This window comes from Lepisosteus oculatus, chromosome 8 (assembly GCF_040954835.1).
Source record: "Lepisosteus oculatus isolate fLepOcu1 chromosome 8, fLepOcu1.hap2, whole genome shotgun sequence".
Taxonomy (NCBI): domain Eukaryota; kingdom Metazoa; phylum Chordata; class Actinopteri; order Semionotiformes; family Lepisosteidae; genus Lepisosteus; species Lepisosteus oculatus.
In genome coordinates, this window is record NC_090703.1 from 47,889,806 (window position 1) to 47,915,569 (window position 25,764).

At 44.1% G+C, this 25,764-nt stretch overlaps 1 protein-coding gene across 1 annotated transcript; it reads right to left on the reverse strand.

Moving 5' to 3' along the window:
* Window positions 1-4,444: 4,444 nt before the first annotated feature.
* Window positions 4,445-14,622, reverse strand: LOC102692823 (integral membrane protein 2A-like). The gene is made up of 6 exons (XM_015351728.2): window positions 14,395-14,622; window positions 10,271-10,405; window positions 9,023-9,220; window positions 8,488-8,598; window positions 7,730-7,874; window positions 4,445-6,895 (listed from the first exon to the last, which is right to left on the reverse strand). The coding sequence occupies exons 1-6, from the start codon at window positions 14,470-14,472 to the stop codon at window positions 6,807-6,809; spliced, it is 756 nt and encodes a 251-aa protein (XP_015207214.1). The 5' UTR covers window positions 14,473-14,622; the 3' UTR covers window positions 4,445-6,806.
* Window positions 14,623-25,764: the final 11,142 nt, after the last annotated feature.

Sequence of the window (25,764 nt, forward strand, 5' to 3'; positions counted from 1 at the left end):
CCAAGTGTGTTTGCATCGTACTGTACAGTGTAGAATGTCACCTTTTTACATTCTGATCAAAATGTCCGCAATAATTGTAAACTGTAACAAACAGCATTTCAACCCTAATTTTCCTGAATTCAGAGTGAACCAGCTTTTATCAATAACTGGTCATTTCCTTTCATTTTTTTTACTTGAAAGACACTAAGAATGCCAGAAAGCAATTACATTGTCCTGCAGGACGTTTTGTGAAACTTAATCGAAAATCATTACTTATGCCTCAATATCCTAATTTATTTGCTTAGCACATTCTGCCCAAGCACTTGGGTGGGTGGGTGGGTGGGTGGGTGGGTGGGTGGGTGTGTGTGTGTGTGTGTTAAGAGCTCTGTTTAGAACGATCCTGTATGAGTCTCTCTCCAGATCTCCTGTTAGAAGCATGTCTTGCCAAATGCCCAGATAAAGTCAACCTCAGGAAGTACTGTGCAGCTCAACAATGAAACAAGGACAAGGAATCACAAGGGGAAATTGAGAGGTAATAACTTTAGGACAGGAAACAGAAGTGAGGAAAACAAATGCCAAAACTGATCGATTGGTTACTGGCAGTCAAAAGAGAGAGACATCATCTTGTCTGTAACTCGTGTTTTAAGAAGTGCATTGGTTATTAAGCCCTACTTCTTGTCAGAACTATCAGATATTACAGCAATCCCTGTCTCCCTCCCTCTGGGTGCCTGGAGAGTTAGTAGTCTGTTCTGGTCATCTGTGTAACAAATTATCATGACCCGGAAGATATTGCAATGGACCAATGGGCTGCACTACATCCTGAAACGTGATGCGCGTAACCGACCGGGACAGCGTGACAACTCTGTTCACAAAGCAAGCAGGCTTTTCAGAACTGTCACATCAGCCTACCAACATGGCACCCATGTGAAAAAAAATGCTAAAGGAACAGCAAGTTGTGCTTTGCAATGAAATCTGGGATTATTAATATTATTGCTACCTACTGTCCTAGCATGTCACAGCATCTCCACAACCTTTTTTTGAGAGAGGACTTTTGTTGCCTCTTCTGGAAAACCAAATCTCAATTTGTTGTCCCTCTCAGCCATGTGATCAGTACTAATACACAGAGGATGACTTTAAATGGATGATGGGGAGGAGCCCTCACAGCAAGTAAATGAAGGCGTCAACTTATAAGCCTCTCCATAGACTACTTCATTCTGCTCAACACGATCTTGAGCCAAACAGAGTGCACACAAGGCTTCTACGGCTCAGTGCATCAAGTCTCTGATATGAGACTATATACGGAACCTGCCTAGGTGCACAACAACTCCTATTGGCCTTTCCAAGATCTTCAAGAGGTCTCATCCTGATCCTGTCATTGCTGTGATTAAACAAGGTGTTTTTTTTTTTGCAAAACATACCTGCCAGTAGAAAATAGAGCAGATGCTTCTCGTGTGCATTATCGGAGGAGAAATCTCACAGACCCCAGCTCCTACTTCAAAGACAAAAGTCTTGTTTAAAGGCTAATAAATGGGTTGAAGAAGAAGGCCAGCTGCTATCTGTAATCACAAAAGAAAGCTGGTCTCATGAACAGTTAAATCACAGCCCAGATAACAATTTGCTGACTGCTTATACTAATGGATTCACAGGCAGTTGAAAATCGGGTGCAATTTGGCTTGCAATTGTGTAACCTATCAAAGTCTCCGATCTCTGCCATGAGGTTTTCTGACATAAAAGCTGTCACTCACTGCATTTGTTCCTTCGTACAAATATTTCACAAAACCCAAAATGTTTTGAAGCAAGAGGAAAGTAGTTGCAAGAGGGACAGTCTAGAACAGTATCAAATTATCTGGAGTAAGCATTCCCTTCAAATACTGTATACATGCACACAGACAAAGTTATTTATTTTCATTAAATACCATGTAGCTGCTAGTTTTACAAAGGAAAGCAATGTGACTGCATTCAGTTGTTTGTTTGCTTTTTTTTTTACAACACAGGGCCATAAAAGACTCCATTAAAGACCAAGCTGCAATACAACAAAAATACTTGGAACACGTTTGTGTGTTTCCATCAGCCTGATGCAAGAAGCCTACTGCATATGCAAAACTACTATGAAGGAAAACATGCCCTTCTAAAGGTGCTATAGAAACTGGTACTTTACAACCAGGGAATGGATTATTATTAATTCGGCTACACCAAGAGCCGGCTGCAGTCCTGCAGGGCCGGGATAGAAGCCTCAATTCCTTGCTGCTCTCAGCAAGTAGCATGTTTCCTGATGAGCTGACAGCACTGGGAGAAACAAAAAGGCCAGTTTGTGATAGGCCATCATGCAGAAAAAAAGGAAGAGGTCTGTTCACAGTATATACACATACGCTTTTATTTCACTACAGATCTATTTCTACAAATATTTTCACAAATTAGCAATACAACATCCATTCAGATATGCACCTAGAACACAACAAAAGCATAACATAACAAAACTAACTAGATGACACAGAATTCAGAACAGCACCGAGGAAAATTAAAGTATTGTGTGCAGTCAGATCTTGGCAGTGTTGATGCACATTCATATTTTGCATTCTGTTCCAGCCATACTCAACTCCTACACATGCGAAATGGATGCATGAGAGTTCAACCAGGGGGTCACGTAGAGTTGTACACCCCCATTCTGCAAAACGTCTCGTCCCAGATTTCATCTGCAATGGAAAAACAGCCGCAGCACATCAGCCTTCTTTCTCAGAAGCGGATTACGATGACCACCAACATCACTGCCTCTAGAAGGGGCTGTCAATACCACAGAGACAAAATGAATGGGGATCTGGGTGGGAGGTTAAAGTAACATTCGAAGCGTAGTTCTCATAATCTGTGTGGTTTTTCAAGCACCAATGTAGGCACTTTTACAGTTAGAGATGAACACCACGCTCACAGCACCTTGATTTTAAGCAGCGAGGATGCACATCAGCTTGCACAGAATACTGTACGACAAGCTTGCAAGTCAGAATTCTGTAGCAAACCACTTTCCACATACAGGGATGGGCTTCTTGAAAGTGCAAAGGAAAGGCACCCAGTAAAAAGAACACATTGTACGCATTGTAGCAGGTGAGACAAGAGCTTCCTGCAAGCACAATGAAGAACAGCAGCTGCAGAAATGAATAACGGTTTGAATCCTTTTCAACAACTTTGCAAACAAAGAGCACACATGACATAGCAAGTGCCACACAGCCTGACCACCATTTCCAAGCACGCTTGCTCTGTGGCACTCACCAAAGCTGCCTCAAGGGTTAAGCACACGTGCACAAAATGAACCTTCCCTGACGTCTTTAAAAACAAACAGGCAACCTGTGTGAGCTACTCTACCATCGTCTATTTCAAATCTGAATTCACAGGAAACAGCAAAGCTGTTGGATTCAGTGTTGGATTCATTGTCTTTAAATGACTTCACAAAAGTAAAAAAATAGCACAAACAGCAGTAAAATTCTAAGCGTATCCCTGTGAAACATTCACACTAAGGTGCAGCTACTGGTGCCCATTAATGAGAACAACTAAACCCCAGTCAGTAAGCACTTACATGTGATTTATACAGTCAAATCCCCACTTATGTTATTTCATCATCCTCCCTGCTTGAAGCCTGTTAGCTTGAAACTCTTGGCAACTCATCAGAGAAAATTAGCAGCTCCTTAAATAAATATGTCAGGAGAAATTAATGCGCCCCGACTGGGAACCAGGCAGCTCTGCCAGAATCCCCCGGGAGAGTAAAAACGAAACGTTTCCGCCACACAAATGTTAAGCCAGATTTACTAATTGGCGTAAGGCAGTTTATATTCCTTTAAAAAGCCCATTTTAAAGAAACTGCAAGCAGCAGAAAAAGAACCCTCCCCCACACACTTCTTAAACTACTACGATTTTACCTCTGTACAGTATGTGAGGGTTTCTAGTGTGGCTTACCTTCTCAATTCTGAAAAGCCACACCATTGGTTATGGGGCTATTTAAAGCACATAATTTACTCACTGCAAGGATTACAATGAGTTAAAGCAATGGAGTGCTAAAGAACTGAAATGCACTGAACTAAATCTATTCTTATTGCAACTCAATAGTTTTCCAAATGCATTTTTCACACGAACCACCTCAGAACTTCAGAATAATAGTTTGAATGAAACTAGTTTTTTTAAAGTTTAGATGTGCTGTAATGATTTTAAGAAAAGAATCTTCATGGTGCATCGACTTTATATTTATCATCTGCATTGGAGATTATCAGTGATTTTTGAAATATTATTCACCAGCTCCCTCTACTGACTCTGTAGAATTACTACAGTCAAGAAATAATCCCAAATGCTGGTGCCTTTGAAAGAAATTACTTGTTGGGGTTTATGGTGAAAACATGCAAACATTTTTTCCAGAAGAGGCATTTGAAGATGGACAATTTATTGCCGTGCATTTACCAAAAGAACATGCAGACAAAACAATAAGTTATTTTTTTAAAGAAGTCATTTATTTATCAACATAAACTTACAAAGTGAATTTCATACAATGGTTTGCAAAGCATAATCCTCATCTTTAAAAGACGTTTCAGCATCCTAAGCCTCCATTTTCTGTCACATTGGTAACATGGTTTAAACCCTGCTTTCTAGATTCTTGATTGTCCTTCCATGAACAGTAGTCATGCAATCGCGCATGATGATTTCCGCACGTTAATTAAAAGAAATGAACAGAAAAGCCATCTTAAAATTAGCACTTGAAAGGCATCAACAATTAACCACGCATACAGCTTTTGCGGTTAGAGGAAATTACACTGATTCCAAACTTTACTGAAGACAGCACCGGAGAATAGCACACCTACAATCATAGTTAATGTGGTTTAAATTAGATTAGCTTCACATTGACCCGATATTAGCATAGCAGCGAAGAGCAAAGAACACCCAGTTCTCTCCTACACAGATGCTGATGGCCAGTGGTGTAACAAGGAGGAAGTTGGGGAGGGGAGGGGGCATTTGGGTTTTGTGAAGGTGCTCCCATATGCCCAAGCAGCACAATGGCCCCAAGACAGAGGTGCAGTTCACTGCTAACTGATTTAATTACATAAAATTAAATGTTGCATTGACTCAGATATTGCACTTGACCACTTCAAGTTGGAAACTAAGCAGAGGGAACAAAGGAAAGACGCTGCAGGCATTAACCTTTTCTCCCGTACACACACCCAAGCACTCCGTTTCATTTTTATTCATTTGACAGGTCTGTTTAAAGTACTAAAAAAAAAAGTATCTTTTCAATCCATGAAAGCATTTAAAGCCTTAAAAGAAAATCTGAGATTTCGTGCAGTTCCAAAACCCGGTAGGGAGAAAAAAAACAAAGTGAACCAGTCAGCAAGTATATGAAGTTAAAATTAAAATTCTCTGTCTACTTTTCTAAACAGATTAAAGAAACCAAACTGCATACTGCACCAAACGCACGCACTTGGCATGCCAACCAAAGAGCCCAGCACACTCGGGGCGATAACAACACTCAACACGTACAATAACAGGCTTTGTGATTTGTCCTCAATGTGCAAACATCACAGCTTAGGTTTACCGTTTGGCTTCAGCGATCCTGTTCGTGTTCAAACGATTGCTCACATATTCGTATTACTTGAACTCCGCTACAAGATACTTTGAGTAAATGACCATTAAAAAATGCACAGATAAAAAGTGACATTCAGAATGATAAATCATCCCAAATAATGAAAATCCTATTGAAATATGAAAAGAAGTCCGTGGCCCTATATTACTACAGCTTGGGTTAAATTTATCAGTTTAGCATACGTATACAAGCAGATATGGGATCATGGTACATAAAGACAAGTCAGCTGAGCTTAGTCTGTGATCTTCAGTAGATCTGGCGATAACTGGATTATTTTTCATCTTTAAAATACTCAAGCTAAAACGATAAATACTGTAACTTTTTCTATGGCCCCTTTCAAACCCAAAGTATGTCTAAAAATGGACACCAATTCTAACTGATTTTTTGACAGTGCTGAATTCAAGCTTCAACAGTTAAATCTTTCAGTTAGTAGAAGCAAATGACTTTTACACATTACTAGCACGGCAGTTCTACTCAGGGTCGAAATCGATTGCTTTTCAGCTTCACTATAAAGAGGTTTAAAGGAACCACAGTCTAGTTTCAGCTACAAAAAGGCACCAGTGATACAGAACATGCTGCTGAGGACTGGAGGCAGGGGAAGAAGAATCTTAGCACAACCTCACATACGGCTTTCTATCAGACAGGTAGTGGTTAATACAGACATGTCCACAAAGAAACAGAACATCCAGTTTTTCAATACCATCTCCCAACATTCAAATCTCGCGACTGTTTTATCATAGAGCCAAGCACCACTGTTAAACTTCCATGGTGCAAATGCAGTGGGTTTTCAAAGGAATTTTAAGGGCCCTAGGAACATTTAATGAAGATACAACACAAACCTTACCAACTTACCAAAACATTCTGATACACTGTTAATGCTGTTACCAGCAGGGAAAGAAAAAAAACATACGTCTAGCAACAACAACAAAAAAAAAACAATACCATTAATACCCTGGCTGCAGAAATAAGTGAGCCTAAAAGTGGCTCAGGTGATACAAATCAGCAAATACCTACTTATCTACTGAACTCAGTGCATACAAAGCGGGAGGGGTGAAAACACACGGAAAATGGCTGTTATTTATACGCGTAAAAATTAGCCAGTTCGGAGCACAATTGAACTCCATCATCGAAATCCCATCTCTCCTGCCAAGGCAGAAGACCGGAATGACAGAGGCTCTCGCGGATACCCCCCCCCCTCCCCTCTCCGGCGCTCGTCTCAGAATTTGCAGATCCTGGTTTCAGTCACGAACTTGTTCTCGAAGTGGCGGATGGTGAAGCAATCCTCGAGAGACCGCTTCTGCAGGCCTGTGAAGAAACAACAGACCGGCGATGTGTTTTTGTGTGCCACGACTGCAAATGTTTAACCATCTACACGTGGCAAAAAAAAAAAGATGAAGCAGCTCAGTTTTAAGCAATTGCTCGTGAGGATCACGTCTTTCAGGTTTCTTTTAGTTTCTGTACTCCTTCACCCGAACCCAAAGCACACACATCGCTTGCAGCATCAGTGCATTTCACATGCTTCAGAAGGCAAAATTCAGTCCAAGTATATAATGGGGTTCTATTTCATTCTGTCAAGAATGTTAATGACTTTTTGCAGATAAAAACAGAGAAATAAAGGAAAACGACAGCGATTTTCAAGCACTGTACCAATGAACCATCAAACACAAAAGATGGGAACTTCCAGGCTGTGGCAGTACAGGCATCACTCTGGGCAGAGCAGTTCAGTGACAAGAGACAGACTGTCACCCCGTCTCGTTATGCTTTGTCATTTCAAAAGCTAAGGGACCACCCACTGAGGACTGGAGTTGTAAAACATGGACAGACTGAGGGATTAGAAATCACCCACTTATCAGTGCTCCTTTCTCTAACTGGTAATCGTAAACATTTTTGTTTTGAAGCATCTTGCATTTCCAAAGTAGATGCATATCTGCCGCTTTTCAGCTAAAAACATGCAAATAATCTTAAGGGGAGATAATGTAGAGGGTAACATTACATGTTTCAGAAAAAAAGGCAGAAACGGAAACCCCTCCACTGTGAAAGACTGCCCAACAAAATCCAACCATCCCCAATTCCTGCAAGGAACATAAATGGAAACTGTCAGCATTATAGATCCAGCAGAAAGGGGAAGCTATACATTACCAATGATCTCACTCCTGTGCTGCATCCTGTAAGTGTCCTTGTCATCACAGAGGTTATAGATGTAGAACCCCAGCTCAGTCACGTCGTCAATACGCTCGGTCACGACCAAGTCCTCATGTATCAGGTAAGTCTTGTAAGAACCAGTCTGAAAAAAGAACAAAAGAAACCTTTAGACAAAAACATTCACTTCTAAACCATCTCCAATACAGTACTGTTGCAAGACCAAAGAAACACAAAAGACAAAACTGTGCCATCTTACTCTTCCAAGATTTTACTTGGTGGTTTGCAGTAAACTTTAAAAAGATTGAGTAATTTACCAGTGAATTAACTTCAGCTAGAATAACCCAACACATTATTCAATGCAGCTGTGCACAAATAGCACTGCAGCATGTAAATGTTCTGGGAGCTTTAAGCAGACAGACCACATCCACTGAGAGCCCATGAAAGGTTTTTTTAAGAGTATCTTTTCTCAGCAGTGATGTGGGGATATAGATTTCTGTAAACTGATACATCACATAAGGAAGTGGGACGATGTTGCTTACATCAGCAATCAGCAATAGGACAACATTGAAAGTACTTAACTTGAAAAAATATTGAACATCTGAATAAAGGCCGTTGAATTTGTGTGCACCACTGTCTTGGTGATACAGAAAGTTAATGATTCAAAAGGTTTTGAATGCTGTTCTAAAATGTTGACTCCTTTGAAGTCAGCCCAGTGCTGTTACTTATTATGAGACGAACACGATAGTATTACAAACCATTAACTGCACAAAGAGATCCAGTAAGTCTTCAGGAGGCATGACAACCGAGGAGTTGAGAGGAATGACAAAGCAGGTGTCCAGATTCAGATCCAGGTAAGCCGTCAGTTTCTGTTAAAATAAAACCACCGATTTATTTGTTTGCGTCACATTTAACGGAAACACTAATGTTCCCACTCTGAACTGAGAAAATGTCAGCAAAGCAGTTGACTAGAATAATAACAAGACTGCACAAGGGTTTGCAGAAATGGGTTCTGCATGCAGAAACGGAATAATATTCTCTACATGCAAGACGCATCAATGGCTTTAATACTACAGAGCAAGGATATGCAGAAAAGGAAACTAGCCATGCACTCCTAGCATTCCCCATCCATTACTTCTAAACAACACTGTATACAATGTATGCATTTTTTTTTAGAATGGGAGGGCGTAAGCATTCTAGTATCAAGAAATGTCAAAGAGTAAACGTAATCGCTCAATAATATAGACCAAAACCCGGTTTTAATCCTGAGGCTAGGCTCCAGCTCCGCCTCACCCTGTCAAAGTCGTGCAGGATGGCCGCAGGGTCGGTGGGAGCGAACTGAGGGACGGGCACATTGATGATGGCCACGTTGTCCCGGATTTCCACCTCCTCGTCGATGCGGGGCAGGTAGTAGGGCTCGCGCGTCTCCAAGTCCATGGGCACCAAGTTGTTGTCCATCTCGGCAAAATGCATGCCGCCATGGTACAACTTCTGCTTGGGGGGGGCAAAAAAAACACAATCAAGATGCAATGCTCCCCTATACATCACACTCCCCAGCACTACGTCTGCATCAGGCCCTGCACAAGGTGCATAGGTTGCTGGAGAGACTTTAGTCCTGCTCCATTTTGTGGTTGTTCCTTTTGTCGCAGCTGTACTCAACATGCAGGCTGCTCAATTTTAAATGGCAGGGCTGTGTTGCCGGCTTAACACTAAGCAACCAAATCAAAAAGAACTGAGCATGCTTCAGTCATGAAAAACTGCTTACATGTAGTACCCCATTATTTGCTAAACAAGAAGCTTCCAACAAATTTTGTTTACTTGGTGATGTAGGAGATATGCCAACGCCAAAGATGTAATTTAACTGCAGCAAATATTTAATTTGAAATCTATTTTATAAGCAAGGGCTTAAATAAGCCCTTTAAGTGTTGCCAAGTGGCAATAGCATTAAAACAGCATGTTATTTTAAAAATGGAAGCAGCTCAAATATAAATCAAAGATTTAGAGAGGAAAATCTAACTTCATTACAGCCATGTCAGAAATAATGTCCATTATGGTCATTATGTTAACAAAAGCACTACCAAGATGACCATAACCTCAGTGTTCTTTTAACAGTCTCCTTATATGGCTTACTGCAATTTCTACCGACTCCAGGGCTGTCTCCTATATAATAGTGGTACTGCACCATCCTATTTGGGGTCAACCATCCTTACATTCGATTTCTTAGCTCCAATTTAATCTGACGATATTTATCTTAAATTTATCTTAAATAGAGCACAGAATAAACCTTTACTTGTTCCTTTGCAGCCAACACATGCTGACGCAGCTCCCTGCTTGAACTGTATCTGGGGTAAGCCCACATTGGCATAGAGAGAACACGGAAACTCCACCAGAAGCAGCCAGGGAGTAACCGAAACCCGGGACAACGGATCTGGGAAGTAGCTGGACTTGCCAGCTTGTCAGCCATGCTCCCCAAACTGAACGTGCACCCCTCTCCCGCCTTCTGTTCACAGAGGTTCCTGGGGACCGTTACTGAGTGCGTACCTTGGGCGCAAAGTACCTGTACACACAGGCGCCGCCCACGATGAGCCCAGTCAGAATGAAGGCCAGTCCCAGCAGAGTCAGCAAGCACCTCCCTGTGGAGTTCTCATTTCTGTACTCCGTGGCTACCTCGGGATCCTGCAAGGGAGACGCCTCAGGTTAACTGTGGGAAACAAACCTCCAAGCACCATTCTTGTTCGTTTCCTTTTGTTCATTCAGCTAACCCCTCCCTCCGGATCTCTTCATTTACAGCTGGAGTGCAAAGAATGAAAAACAGTTTGTAGCACAAGCGGCTGCCTACTGCAGTGCCAATTAAGTAAACTATTTAAGCGACGCGTATGTATGGCTTTGCATGCCCTCTTATCTCTAATCTGGCACCTGTTTCACCATCTGCGCTCATCTCAAACAGCATCTGACATTTTTGGCATACTCCTCACTTCCCTTTGTGGCCACAGAGCTTCTATATTTATCAAACTCACATCCAATGTGCTTGTAAATAAGTCTGTTTGGTTTATAAAGTAAGCAAATATAGGCTTGCTATTTTTTCTTTACCTTTTGATGCAGGTGTCAATGAGCTAAGTTGCTTAATTGGTGCAAGCAACTTGAAGCAAACTGAGAAATCTACACTCACCTAAGACTAACCCTTTATCTACGCATTGTTTTTTATTTAAGGTACATTGAGGCCTAAGAGACATATTGGTTTACATCTGACTAGTTAGTCCCGAGTGTTTATTCCGAAAACAGATGTATATACACAGACTTCACACCAACAGATTCTTTCTTTTTAGTCAAGCAAGGCAGGAAGAGTAAAAAATTGCTGGGCTCCAGAATTCTTCAGCGACTAAGGAAACTGGTCCCTGGCTCTAGGCTATGCTCCGAAGACCTGACTTCACTGCTCTGGCTCACTTCTGGGCTGTATCATCACTAACCAAACTGGATTGGCCATTTCCAACATTTCTAAGGAAAAAAAGACAACTCTGTGTGGGCTCAAGATGGCCACAGTATCAGCCCTCCACACAGCCGGCACAGCGGGTGAGTCAGAGCTGCAGGAGTCCTCTGGGCCCAAGTGTCTGGACATGGAGTGACTGGCTCTGAGCAGCGTGTGGCCAGCAGGAAAGTGTGCACGCTCCTCACCACTCCTGTGCTGCTGCAACGACCGTAACAAGGGGTAGGCATTGATTAACACCTGCAGACTCCATACTGTGTGAAATAAGTGGAGAGAAATAATGCCAATACCATTTTTTAATAAAATATAAAAAAAACTGAGATGTATTCTGAACAAATACTGCAACCATTTTACAATTTATAATAAACTGACAAATGCACTGCATGAAGGCAAAGTCACATGAACGTACTGGAAGAGCGACGTGTGTGTTAGCAATCTTGGTGCTCTTCCTAGGAATTATTCAGCATTTCACTAGAAGGTTGTTCACATGTTACAAATACCTTCCTCTTTTTCAAAACAAAAGTTCACAATTTCTGAGGCCTGCAAATTAGTTTCCTGTGCTTGAAACTAATCTTTATGCATATGAACTGTAAACAGCTTCCTGTACTCATATCGTATGTGAAAATTAGTGCACTAGAAACATTCTGCGCTGGTGAAGCTTTTGGTTTAGCCTACTTTGCTTTGTAAGTGCATGGTACCCAGCATAGTGCCCCGTGTATATTTTTTCTAACTCCTGGGACCATGGCAGAATCAGTGGAAATGTCCAGTGCATGAACTGCATAAACTCACCATTTTTATAACTCTGCACAAAGCAACTCTTCATTTCACTGTATATTGTTGAGATCATCAAACCTTATTCTTTACTGTTTAATTTGGCAGTAATCTCTAAATAAGTAGAATGAATAAAGCACTCCGTTTATTCAGAATGCCACTCCAGCAATGCTTTCTAGTTGCAAAAGAGCTGTGAAGCGGTTGTTGGATTTTGGTGCTGGTGATTAGAACACTGCTGTTTTACATAGTCACACAAAAAAAATCAACAGCAACTGACTGCTACTTCCCAATTTTAGTAAGATTTTAGCAGCACTTCTCTTTGAATTTTGAAGAAAAGCAGTTAACTCAGTGAACCGAAACTATCAAACTGCAAGATCCCAAGAACAGATAAAACAACAGATGCACTATGTACACTTAAACGGGACTAATGTTGATAATGGAGTTGAAAGCTCGTCGTCTAGATTTTGAGTTGGGGAAGAACAGAAGTGTATCAATAGATGGTGCTAATGTGTTTTAAGATGGCAAAGCAAGAACGACAAACTTTACACAACTATCATGTCCACTGTCCCTGCTTTTTAATCCCTATACACAGTGCAGTAGTAGCTAAATTATCTGTGTAATTAATGAAGATGCTTATTACAAGCAGGTGCGGCAGTCAGACACACAACCAGAAACTCTAATCATATTTCTGCAAAAGGCCCAGTATACATCACACCAAAAAAAGTCTGCAAGAGCTTGCCAAAAGATTAACAATATCAAATATTTTGTTGTTTGACATAAATCCTTTTCCCTGTTCAGCATTCAGCTTATAACATAAATAAGCGGTGCAGTGGCTCTGTGGCTGGAAGGTTGCCAGTTCGTATCCCGAGGCTGGCAGAGGAATCCTACTCCATTGGGCCCCCTGAGCAAGGCCCTTCACCCCAACTGCTCCAGGGGCGTCGTATAAATGTCTGACCCTGCCCTCTGACCCCCAGCTTCTCTCCCTGTCTGTGTGTCGCATGGACGGCAAGTTGGGGTATGCGAAAAAAAGAAATTCCTAATACAAGAAATTGTATATGGCCAATAAAGTGATTTGTCTCTCTCTACTCAGATGGTGGAAAAGCACTTTAACCAACTGTTAAAGGGACATGCCATTGAAAGCACAGGTACAGCAGGAATTGAGACCTTAATGCTGTTGGTTATCGCTTATCATGGAAGGATTTTTGCAAGATGGAGGGGAGAAAGAGAGAAGTTAGGATGTGGGAAAGGTCAGTTAGCACCAGCAATAAAGTGTGCAGCCGTGCTGTGGTATCTGAAAATATCGCGCTTCCTGCATTCCTTGAAAGTTGATTTTCCCCAAACAAAACAGTGCCGCGCTTCAAAACGGAAGGAAAAATGCATTAGCATTAACCATACTGCTGAACTGATAAAGGGGGATTTACATATTACCAGTATCAAACAGTTACTTGTTCCCAGCAATAACCCTTCAAGCAATGGCACAAGCAGGCCCCTGTAAGGGCAGCTGCATCCTAATATTTCTGTCGGGAGTTACCACTGGGGCATCTGTTACAACTTCTGCAGATACTGGGAGCACACTGATAAACATCTTTTAAACAAGTACCTTAAACTGTAATTGGGGAAACGTCCCACCTTGATTGACGAGAGTGATACCAAAATCAAACAGTAGACGACACAACAGAAACCGCCGGAATCCAAGTCCGGCAATAATACAATTCAATCTGCGTGTGTGAGGGGTGTTCAGTCCCGAGTTGAATTCTTTGTTTTAATTTTAGAGTTGAAATTGTATCAGAGGTTAGATACTTCATTGGTCGCCTAGTAATGATAGGAAGATGAGTTATTAGCTTACTTCAAATGCTCAATCTAGAAATTCGGCAGACCTTTACAAATAACTAAATATGATCAAACGCATAGTGCCAACGCCAAAAAAAAATAATGTCAGACGCATTAGGACAGCTCACCCCTCGGAGGTATCAGGACGACTCGTGTGCCCTCTACATAACTAAACATGTATCTCACGGTACTGAGAAAAGACACAATACCGCCGATATTTATTTTTTCGTTTTTGTACACCAGACAGCAGGACGACGACAACAAACAGGGGCTGTCCTAATTAGCACTTTCATTTTCGCGTTTAGGAAAAAGAGCAACTTAGATCGTGTTTCTCACTTAAGGACACCGGTGCAAAACTAACGAAGAGCTACATGCAGCGTTGTAATAGGAGCCCGGGAATACCGTATACTGCGCCACAACACGCTCATCGGCTGGAGCTTTAAGAATAAAAAGCACACGGTAATGCGTGTGCATGTTAATATCGCACTACGGACGTGCTGCTCATACAACTGACTACTACAAATAAATACGAGGCCTAACAGGTAAAACAAAACGAGCCTCTTTAAAACAGGCAACATACCTTCTCGGCCACAAGCACATCGCCTTCTTTGCCGAGGGCTTTCTGAGCCAGAGAGGAGTTAAAGGCGATTTTCACCATGTTACCAAAAACCAGGCCGTGGGTGTCAACGTCGTCAAATAAAAACAAAAGTCCTTGATCCTCGAGCTCTTCCGCAGCCTCTTGATCTGCCTGGTCTCTTAGTGACGCACTTTTCTGTCGCTCCTCTTCTCTACAAAACCGGAACTCCCCTGTCGGCCCCGCCCCCGCTGCTCGTCACATGACCAGGCCGTGCCGCACTTTCCGCCGCGCAGGGCATTGTGGGCGTGGGCACCTGCCTATCTCAAAGAGCTGAGACAGACAGAGGTGCACTTCCTACTGCACTGTGACAGATATTCTGGGATGAGAGAAACATTCTTCCCTAAACTCAGAAATCTAGTGCCAGAGTTCCCACACCTGCCAGAATCACAACGGGTCCCAATCCTACTGGGAGAGGGAGAAGGGCAGTTTGCAGTCTGAACACGGAATCATTTAAATCCGTGGCCACTGACCCTCGTCCTGGAGAGCCACAGTACAGCAGTTTTTTGTACATCTGCCTCATATATAATAAATGTCTAAAGTGCACAGATACTTTAATTGGAATAATTAAAAAAACAGTGTAATCTCAGGGTCTTAAGTCATTAAGAGCCATGTAGAAAAATGACTTAATTGAACAAATGACTTGCTCTTAAATGATAAATAACAGCTGCATTATCCCAGCAGTGCGAAACGAGTGATTCAGGGTGACCTGTAAACTGTACTGTATTGGCGGCCAGGCGTAGAAACCCTGTTGGTTGAAACAAGTTGGCAGTCTGTATTCACTCCCCTGTGCAGCAGTGTGAGTGAAATATGATTAACAAAGTAGGGGAGAACCAGAAATCTCAACACAGTAATCATGAGAGGGGTCATTCATCTCTGTGGATGTTCCCTGCTTGTTGTACTGTGGCTCCGGAAAGTGTTGTGCTTGCACAGGTTCAAACCTGGAGGGGAATTAAGACCCAGAAGTTCCTTTTTTTTTAAATGTAACTTACTACAAAACTGTTCACAAAATAATCTGAAAAGAATGTTTCTTTGAGCTTGCAAACTCTAAAGGCTGTAGGGAAGAAGATTTCACCCATGCCTCAGCTGCCAGAACAGTGACAATTACAATATAAGATAAGAGTATATACAATCTCTTGTCTTAGGAATTTGTCTTTTTGCATTACCCCAACTTGCTCTTCCTGAGACACACAGACAGGGAGAGAAGCTGGGGGTCAGAGCGCAGGGTCAGCCTGTTATACAGCGCCCCTGGAGCAGTTGGGGTGAAGGGCCTTGCTCAGGGGCCCAATGGAGTAGGATTCCTCTGCCAGTCGCGGGATACGAACCGACAACCTGCCAGCCACAGGCGCAGATCCTTGCGTCATTATTAGGAATTACCCAGCAGGTAGATTCTCAACACTTTGTCTCTCTCAACGGAAAGCCAGACCCTAGCACTTCGGGTCCAGAGAGCTGGTGCTGGCCCACAGCGCCAGGGCACTTCCAGACCAGCGCCAGGCCCTGTGGTCCCATGGGGGCAGTGACACCTGCCTCCTCCGGCTGACAGACTGTGCCAGTGCAGCTGTACTCAGTGCTGAAAAGAGAAACAGTGGACTGAATAGAGAAAAAACAACGGAGACCTTTCTGGGTTTTAATTCTAGGCCTTCTGTTTGGAGTTTGCATGTTCTCCCTGTATCCACGTTGGTTTTCTCGGGGTGCTTTGATTTTTTTCAAACCTTACAAGGACAGCTGGCTAAGTTAATGAACCCCCCGTGTGTCTGCACAATGGACTGGCCTTCTGACCGGGGTGAAGTCTCATCTCGCGCCCTGTGACCCCAGGACGGGCTCCAAGTTCCCCCGACACTTCAGGAACGGGACCCTGTCCGAGAACGGGAAAACATCTGGATGAGCACTGGAGACAGACTGCGATCTGGCGCCATCTCGCGGGGGTCCAGCGTAGACGCCACCGCTGCTCTGGAAATGCAATAGCTGCGCTTCACCGTGGGCGAGAGGCGGCGAGGTGGGGGTGGGGGTGGGGACGAAGATGTCGAATATCGTCCTTCCTACAGTACGTTCAAATCAAAAGCGTTCATTTTGTGGCTGCCACTAATGAAAAATAAACTATGCGTGGTCAAACAAACGAAGCCACGAGCTCAATTAAAAGCCTCAGCAATTTGCACTATAATTAACTGTTTCGTGGCTCTTAGCACTTAACGAAAAGCACATCAGAACAGCGCTTGGAAATTCTTCAGGACCACGATTTCTGTTTTTCCTTTTTTTCCCTGTGTGCTGATACTTCACTGAGGGGCTTGTTGGCGGCTGCGGGTGATTTGGCTTCACGGGCGGATCTTCGTACTTTTGGAAGAGGGGATCGCCGTCCCCCCCGAGTGTGCGCCGGGGATATCCAGTGATTTGCTCAGCATGTCGGTTTGGCTGGCGCCCTGCGCCAGGGTCCCCGCGCCAGTGCAGGCACATGCTGTTCCGCGGTGGGCTTCTCGATGATGTCACGCTTGGAGCCCGGCTGCGCGCGTTGACTCATCGCAGGACCACCACCAGCCAGCCCTCGGCGCGAGGGCTGGAAAAGCAGCCCGGCGTGGCGCGCGCGGCCCAGCTCACCCGCTGCGCCGCTCGAGCTCTCGGCTCGTTCGCACGTCATAAAATCTTAAATGCTTCTTAGTTGCCAGCTGATGCTTCTGAGCTGAAACAGCTCCGTGAAGTTGCCCCCCCCTTGCAGACAGCACAAACGATGAAACCCACCTCATTCGTTAGTGCTAAGCTAGTGCCGGTTTGTGCCGTTGAAAGTAACTTCCCAGCTTCTTACTTTCCCGAGATATAGCGCCTTCTTTTTTGGGGTGTGGGACGTCACTCAGCCCCCCTACAGCGTCGTAGGGGAACCGGGCCGGTCTCAATCGGTAGTGCTGCGTTTGTGCCGGTTTGTGCCGTTGAAAGTAGCGTTTGTGCTGCTTTCGTTTCCGAGATTTAGCGCCTTGTTTTTCCGGTGATGACGTATTTTCAAGGGTCTTATGTGCAAGCATGAAGCGATGAGTTCACAGTCCTTTTATCTTTGTGTTTCCGGCCAGTCCTTGTTGTAGAACACAGCGTGAGGGCACACCTGCCCTCTGAGGACACAGGTGTGGGCGCCTGTGTTAGATCCTCAGGTGAAGTCGAGTCTTCTGCAGTCTGCAATGTGATGACCCACACACGTTTCCTTGTCCTGCTCCATGAAGTTGCCCACCCGCCCGTCGAACAGCACAAACGACGAAACACACTGCAATCGTTAGTGCTGCGTTTGTGCCGGTTTGTGTCGCTGTAAGTAGCGTTTGTGCTGCTTTCGTTTCCGAGATATAGCGCCTTGGTTTTTCGGGTAATCACGTAACTATCCACAAGGAAATGTACAGGTACCAACAAACTCGATACTTGGACTCTTGACTGTGATGAAAACAATGGGGGAAATTTGTTTTCCGAGTCTGTCTGGTCGGGTGGGGTGGATGTTTCAATATATTTCAATATAGCGCATTCTTTTCCTGGAAACTTCAAAGTCACGACCACCAGATCTTTCAGTTGTCATCTTTTGATCAGTTGACCCCAGACTTTGCAGCCTTTACGCGAATAAACAGTCTTACATTTAGGGAGGAGTTACTATGTTAGTTCATTGGGTTAGGTGTTTTCTTTTAATTTTTAACAATCGAAAATGTATTGCTTGTGTACTCCTTTCATTGGTGAAGCGACACCAGTTTCCAAATTACCGCTGGTAAAACACGAGAGCCCATATTCACATTTTTAGGTATTAGTTTCAAGATCGATATAATTTAACAATAAAAAAAACAAAATTGAAAGCACGAGCATAATAATATAATAATCATAGACTTTACATTTCTATTCATTTTTGAAGTACAAAGCACAAGGTGGTGTTTCCCCTACCTTAAATATACGATTAAAGTTGTTCAAATAGCATGTCTTAATTACAGCAATCAGCGGAGACAGTTATATTGCAAATAAAAAATGTATTTATTTCGAAGAGTGCGGGACATTGTGAATCAATAAAGACGTTAAAAAATAAGCCGATGTAGTTATTTTGCAAATAAGTAAAGCATTTTAAAAATAGATTCTCATTGACAGTAAACAAGCCGATCCACCTGGCGCTGCTGGCTTGAACAGCTCTCAGACCCGTGATTGGCTAAACCCCCGAACAGGTCGGGCCGCGATTGGGTGAAGAGTGAGAATCGACACTCTGATCGGGCAAAGCGCCACAGCGGAAGTTCCGAGATGGTGATGGGTGTTCTTCTTGGTCCAAATACTGTAGCCCCGGTTAACCGTGTGTGCTGTAAGAGCACGCTGGATATACAGTAACACATCCATTTGTTTCCAATTACTAATCAATCTAAGAGAAGTCGCACCGAGGTCAAAACTGAATAGCAGGCAAAGAATGTCAAGAACGGCATCCACAGCGCGGTCAGGACTCCGATTGCATGTCAAGATAGGAGTGCACGCATCACGATCACATCGCGATACGCATTGCGACTGGCGCCATGGTCACGACATGAAGCCCGCATATCGCGATATGGCACGCCCCCGACATAACGCCCACCCCCCATGTTGCGACATGAAACCCATATATCGCGATATGACATACCCCAACAAAATGCACCTCACTCATGCCCCGACGTGAAAGCCCCTATATCGCGATATGATATACCCCGGCAAAAATGCCCCGCCCCATGTCGCGACATAAAAGACCATATATCGCGATATGACGTACCCCGACAAAATGGCCCCGCCCTCATGTCACGACATGAAGCCCGCAAATCGGGTTTAATCGTTTGTGCTGTCTATAGGGGGTAGGGGCAACTTCACGGAGCTAACAGTCAGGCATGATTTTGCAACCGTTAACAGTTTGCTTCAGTGCAACCTGTTTCTTAAGACGAAAAAGCACAGTTTATCGTTGATGACCTCTCCCGCCCTCTTCATTCCCATTTCCTGCTGCTATCTTCAGGAAAGTGGTCTAGGATGCCGGTGGGCAAAGGGAAATGTCTACAAGAAATCCTTTGTTCCCTGTGCCGTCGGTACATTAGACTCAGCTAAGTGACTGCTTCCTGTACGGAGCTCTCGGATTATGTGTAATATGGGCAGACCAAGATGTGTGTATATTGTTGCATGTCTAACATTACTGTTTGTTTTTAACGTGTATTTATTTTTATGTTGTGTCATTTGTTTCTTGTATGGTGATGCCAAAGACCAATTTCCACCCTTTTGGACGGAAAAGAAGGTTATACCTTATCTTCATATATTCACACACCGCAGTTCCCTGAACTTGCTGGAACCTCTGCACTCAGCGTGCTGGCCTGCTATGACTGCAGGGTGACTCTTCAGCGCTATAATAAGACTCTAGAGGTTTTGTCTGGGCTATAGGCAGGGGGATGTCTCTGTATGCAAGAAGAGAGTTAGGGGGATAGAGTGGCCAGTTCACATTTCACTCCCCAGGAAAGAAAGCACGGGGATTTAACTGCATATTTAACAAATGCTTTCAGAGCCTCAGCTGATACTCCTGGAAGTCCTTTAAGTTCAAGGTGGTCTCCCATTTTTTTCTTTCAGTGATCCAGAAGATAAATAAACATGTTCAGAGCACTTGTTTTCAATACCAAAAGGGGGAGGGGGATGGGGGGGGTTATATTGCAGGTATCTTTACTGTCAGCTGTGGATTCTCTTTTCACACACTGTCCCTTGGCTTTGACATTTCCTGTGTTTAACAAGCAGGCTGTTACCAGTAATCAGAAATGGCTTGTAAATAAACAGCATAGCTGATTTCTGAAAAAAGAGCCCGTCTCTCCTCCTCCGCCCCCCTTCTCTGTCACAGGCAGGTTTAAGTGGTCTTGAAAGCTTGTATATAGGTTCGTCTTAAAATTTGTTTGAACCCCCTAATCCTGAATGGGTACACAAAGAGAGGAAGGATTAACAGGCTGTTATTGCGGAGCCAAAAAAAAAATATCTGAGCTAAATTTAATCAAAGAACGCCCTATCAGATCCACTAAACAGAGAGGAAGAAAAGTATTCTCCACTGTCAACAGAAATAATGCATTGGACATGTCCGGGTCTTTCTGTTCATGCTCAAGGAAGCTTAAAATAATCTGTGGTTTTTGATGCTTGATTTAGTTTTCCATGGGGATAAGTAACACCAGATCAAACTCTCTGCCACTACAGTTTATTGCTGAAACCGACAAACGCTGTTTGTTTGTGTTTTCTTTCCAGTTTGCTAATGGCGATGACTGCATACAGTAATGCTGGGACATGCTACAGAGCCGCCCCTCCTCCTTCGCTGGGGGAGAAGGACTCAGCTCGGCAGACCCTGAACAGGGGGTCTTATTCTTTTCAAAATCAAAAAAAGACGCCTTGATAGCCGTAAGTCCTCAGCTGGCGGGGGGAGTTCTGCAGAGCCGACTGCCTCTTGCAGTGGCCATGCCAGGCAAGGAAAGGGACACAGAGGTGTGGCCTCCCCCCCCAGAGTCAACAGGGCCAGAGCGAAGGGGCCACAGGGCAGCAACAAGAGAGCTGCCCAGAAAGAACTGACAGCCAGACGCCATTCTGGAAAAGGCTAGAGGCGGTTCCCAAAAGGTATTTACCAGAGCAAAGCACAACGAGCCTCTGTTATTAGCGCATGAGGGAAGACTAGGGAAACTTGAGAAAATCTTAAAGTGTTTGAGCCCGTACTCCCTAATGAAAGCTCACCATCAGACATTTGAATGTTATTTCCCGAATAATCTCATGGGTTAATCACAGCTGATTAACTATTGTTTCTTTGAGGTTGTATAGTGTGTTTGTGTCTTGCCATGACCACACTATGATCCTACCGTGCTTTAGTATTCTTTAGTCTGCATTTTAGTCTTAAAATGCAATGTGCCAGTATAGTTTCATAAGGGCTCTGACACCGTGAAAGGTGGGTTTTAGCATGAGATTGTTTTTGCAGTGGTAGTTGAGTGGAGATTCGGGATGCTTTGATTAAGTATACCAAATCAGTGCAGTGCATCTATAGACACTCCCAGATCTGTCACTAACATCCTACAAAATAAGCAGCAACTAAAAGAAACAAAATCAAAGGAAGCACTTTCTTACTAGTGGTGCTCTCAAACATTGCAGCACTGTTGCAATACTCCTGCATGGAACAGCACTCAATCTTCTTCATTTAATAAAATACTTATTTGACGTTAAGTGCGATATGCTGTCATTTATTGGCTGAACTGTGTTTTGGTTTTTCAGGAGGCATCTGACTTTTTTTTCATTCCTGAAAAAAAAAAAATCGAAGGGAGATAGCACGGTCTGTACCGCTTGAAAATCTCTGAAGAAAATGACAAGGAAAGAGATTTTTTTGGCTGAGAAATAAGTCTGTGCCGTAGGTATCTGTTTCAAAAGGTTTATTTCCTTTATTCATATTCCTCTTCTTTTTACTTCAATCCATAATTATACTTCACTTACCCCACCCCCCCCTTCAACATACACACACATAACCTTGTCATTCCAGTGAGCAAAGTGATTCATAAGCCTTCTGATGTGAGTGTCCATCTGGCTCTGTGCCTCTGTGTGTACTTGTGTGTGTCTGTCTATAATTGCTTTGGAAATTTGATAATTTCACCCTTAAGGAGAACCCAGAGAATGTCAGGAAAAGCTCAGGTTTCTCAAAACTGGAAAAAATTAATCTTGATTAAAGCTTTCGACCACCCCAGCCCACCCTTACCCCCTACCCAGTACCCACAGATTCGATCTGAACGACACCCCCACTTCTGTCTGACAGGTAAGGACGGGGTGTCTTAACATCAGAGATCTGTGCTGATAATAAGTGCAAAACCCCCAGTGCTTATTATTTATAATAGATTTGTGTCTCAAGGAAGAGGGGAGCAAAACTTAAATATCAAACGCCGTGGCACAGATTTGCTGCAATTTCGTGCAATTTGAATGAGAACGAGGTTTTCCTCGCTGCCAGTCAGTTTACGAAACTTTAACAATCAATCATGTCTCGTGCGGCCCGTCACTGGGGAGTGACGTGAGTGTGTGTCAGCTAGCGGGCGGCAGATCTGATGGACACGATGCGCTGGACGCCCTCCCTCAAGCACATGCTAAGCACCCTGCCAAACTGCAGTGGGGAGACAGATCTGGGTTCAGTTCGCTCTTTCTGTTAGGGCATCATCAAAGCCAGAGCCTGACACCCGCAGATATCAAACCCTTCACCCACTGCAACAAGCTGTGTGATTCCCAACATGAGAAATGTGGAAACATTTTCTCTAGTGGCAGGCGGAGAGATATGAGGAGGTTTTGGTCTGTTCCTATCCTTTCTCATCTTATTATTTTGCTTCTTCTGCTTTCTCATCTTGTTTCTCCAGGAACCAGCCTCATACCTTCAGCGAGCGCTCAAACGACCTCATTAATTGACCTGTTCTGAATTACTTCAAGGCTGTTTTATGTACCCCCAGGGCCAGATGTTTGAATTTCCACAGAGATGAGCTCAGAGCAGTGTGTTTCCCATTCAGTGAATCAGAACTGCACTTCATTCAAATAATGGCTTTAGACCGGAAGATTTTTTTTTTCCAGTTTTATTTTAGCATGTCCTTCGAAGTAGACACTTCACAGCAATTAGCCTAAAACAGGATCAAAGCACTGCTTGGCTTTACAGCAAGATGATATTAATCAGAGCAATTACAAGACCTGTACACCTTTTCCACTAGTGAATGAAGCAAGATCTCAAGAAGAATTGTTTTGACACAACTCTTCTTTTTCTGTAATTCCGTTGTTTTTTGTCCTCAGGAGTTCCAGGGAATTACCTCTCACCATGTGTCAGAGGACTGGGATTTCCACAAAGACAGGGGACTTTCTCTGTGATTAAAACAGTGCTGTAGACAGTGGTAGAGAGGAAGAGCAAAAGGGAAGTGAAAGACTCGCACCTCAATGTGTTAGTGCTGGGGACTAACACATTGCTAACAGCTCTACTTGCAGAAAAACCAGTTCTACTTGCAGAAAAACCAGTTCTACTTGCAGAAAAAACAGTTCTACTTGCAGTCTTGGCGCGGGTCAGTAACCACCTTTATAAAGACGATCACTCCAGCCACCTGAGGAAAAACCCAACATGCATGCAAAAGTGCGGGCTCTCTGGTGACCATCATCCAGATTGTGTCTGGAAGAGGCACATGAACGTTAAGAACATGAAATGACCATCGGCTGATATGAAGGGTGGAAACACTGTGAAGTGTCCAGTGAGAGCGGGGCTCGGGCCAGACAGAGTGGGCACTGCATTTACACTGAGAGACAGGAGGTTGCAAGATTCTCTAACCCCTCTCAAACACTGAGAGATTCAGGAACACCACCGTGTGTCTCAGCATCTGAGGAGAGGCTCGGATTTTGCAGCTGCATCTTAAAACACGCAACGCTTTGGTAAAAGAGTGTTTCCTCTCCAGTGGGATTACAAGGACGAGCACAGAGCACGTCATATGACACTGAGGGTGCACCCCCTTTCAAGACAATAGAAACAGGTAATGGGGGAAATATTGCAGAGGGGGCTGGGCTCCTTGGCCACAAGAGGCCATACACCATTCCGAGAAAATGGAGGTCGTCATGGAGATGTCTGCGTTACCCCTGGAGACAGCATTCCACAGGCAGAACACAGAATCCCTGGGCCCGTCTGCTGGAGATGCTCGTGCTGAGTGTTATATCATTTGTTTTTAATTCCATGGGACGCGCCGAAGAAACGGAATCTCATTTCATGCATCCGATTGTCTGGGCACGGTGTGCCACAGGACAGATGTGCTCCGTCTGAACAGCATCCAAGCCAATCGCTGCAGAGACCCATGTGCAACTGATAAAGGACAATTTAGGCAGAGGATGGAAGGGTGGAGGAGAACAAAAAGGAGAAAAAAAACTCAAATAGTCCAAAAAGGACAGACTATGTATGTTTTCGAAGTGCTAAACTCCAGGGAAATTACTTCATCAAAAAGCTGATCCAGACTGCTCCAACGAAGACTGTGGCGTAGCCAATGTACGGCCATGTTGACTTTACAGCGCTGGAATGAGTCCATCCACATTGCAATTCAGTGAAATCACTTCCAGACCCTGCGCTTCTCCCAGGCTGACTTCATCCTTGTTGTGTCCCCACTTGGAGAGCCCCTGCAGGACTGCACTGCTGGGGGACCCCAACATAGCACCCCAGGCGGGGCCCTGCCTGGCCTGAGAGCTGTGCATGGCCCGCGTGGGTTTGGGGGTGCCGGGAGGGTACCTTGGCACAGCCACGACCAGAGAATGGCCAGAGTGGTGCGTCACCTCTAATCGTGTGTGATTAGTTTAATTGCAACTCCCCTCCCCTCAGATACACACATACACACACAAATAACTCAAGAGCATGGAGTGGTGTTCACATCAATAAGAAAGTGGGCCAGATCAATTAAGTTGCTCCGACATTCCTCCAGTCGTCACCAGTGCCTGTCAGGATCACTCAACTAGAATCTGTCCTGAAATTGGCAGTCATGCCTTTTCCTGCACTCTATTTATCCCCCCCCACGAGCTTATTCCTTTTCATAAAAAATGAGATATTTCGTTTTTCAACAGAGAATTTTGATGTGGATGTTTAACTATCCTCTGGTGACCTATGATATTAAATACCAAGGCAAGAGGTCACAGGAGGCACCATGGAGGCAGGATATATTCTACACATGTCCTTCTGAGGGTAAATGAAAGTACCGCCTGTAGGGAGAAAAGCCCAGGACCAAGGTTTCAAAGCTGCTCATCTCAGATGACACGACAGAGTACTCCCTGTAGCCAGGCGGAATGGACAAAAAATGATGCCGAGTATTTACCACTCGACAAGACTCGCCTGTTCCCCCTGCAGCAAAGCCTGGGAACTGCACATTGCTGTGTGGCAGCGGGCCGTGCGTGTTCCCTGGACCACGTGGTCCGATTGAAGACGTGTCGGCTGAGACACCCTGGCTGACCAACCCAGAAGGGACTCGCTGCGCTACTCCATGATCTCACACCTGCTTTGCGGGAGCACCCTTGCTAATCCTTGTCCCTGAGATCTACCGGCAGCAAACGTCCATCCCCAGGACAGAGGCGTTTCCCTGTGTGCAAATATTTCACAAGTGTTCTCTGGAAAGCAAACTTTCAGAGCAGGGAAGGGGCTATGCCTGCTGTCTCATCCAGGGCGCGGTCTTGCCTTGAACGTACGGAGACACAGTTAAATGGCGTGTTGTGATTAGTGTGCAGACAGTACGACCTTGAAATCCACAACAAATCCGTCTAGACACAAACTTGCCGTTGCGCTCATGGATGAACTGATTCGTAATAAGAATCCCTCACACTTCTAGAGCG

Coding starts and splice junctions, on each gene's coding strand:
- LOC102692823 (XM_015351728.2), bottom strand. CDS start 14,472: ATGGTGAAAATCGCCTTTAACTCCTCTCTGGCTCAGAAAGCCCTCGGC. Junction 8,599..9,022: donor TCCTGCACGACTTTGACAGG/GTGAGGCGGAGC, acceptor TTATTTTAACAG/AAACTGACGGCTTACCTGGA. Junction 7,875..8,487: donor ATCTCTTTGTGCAGTTAATG/GTTTGTAATACT, acceptor TTCTTTTTTCAG/ACTGGTTCTTACAAGACTTA.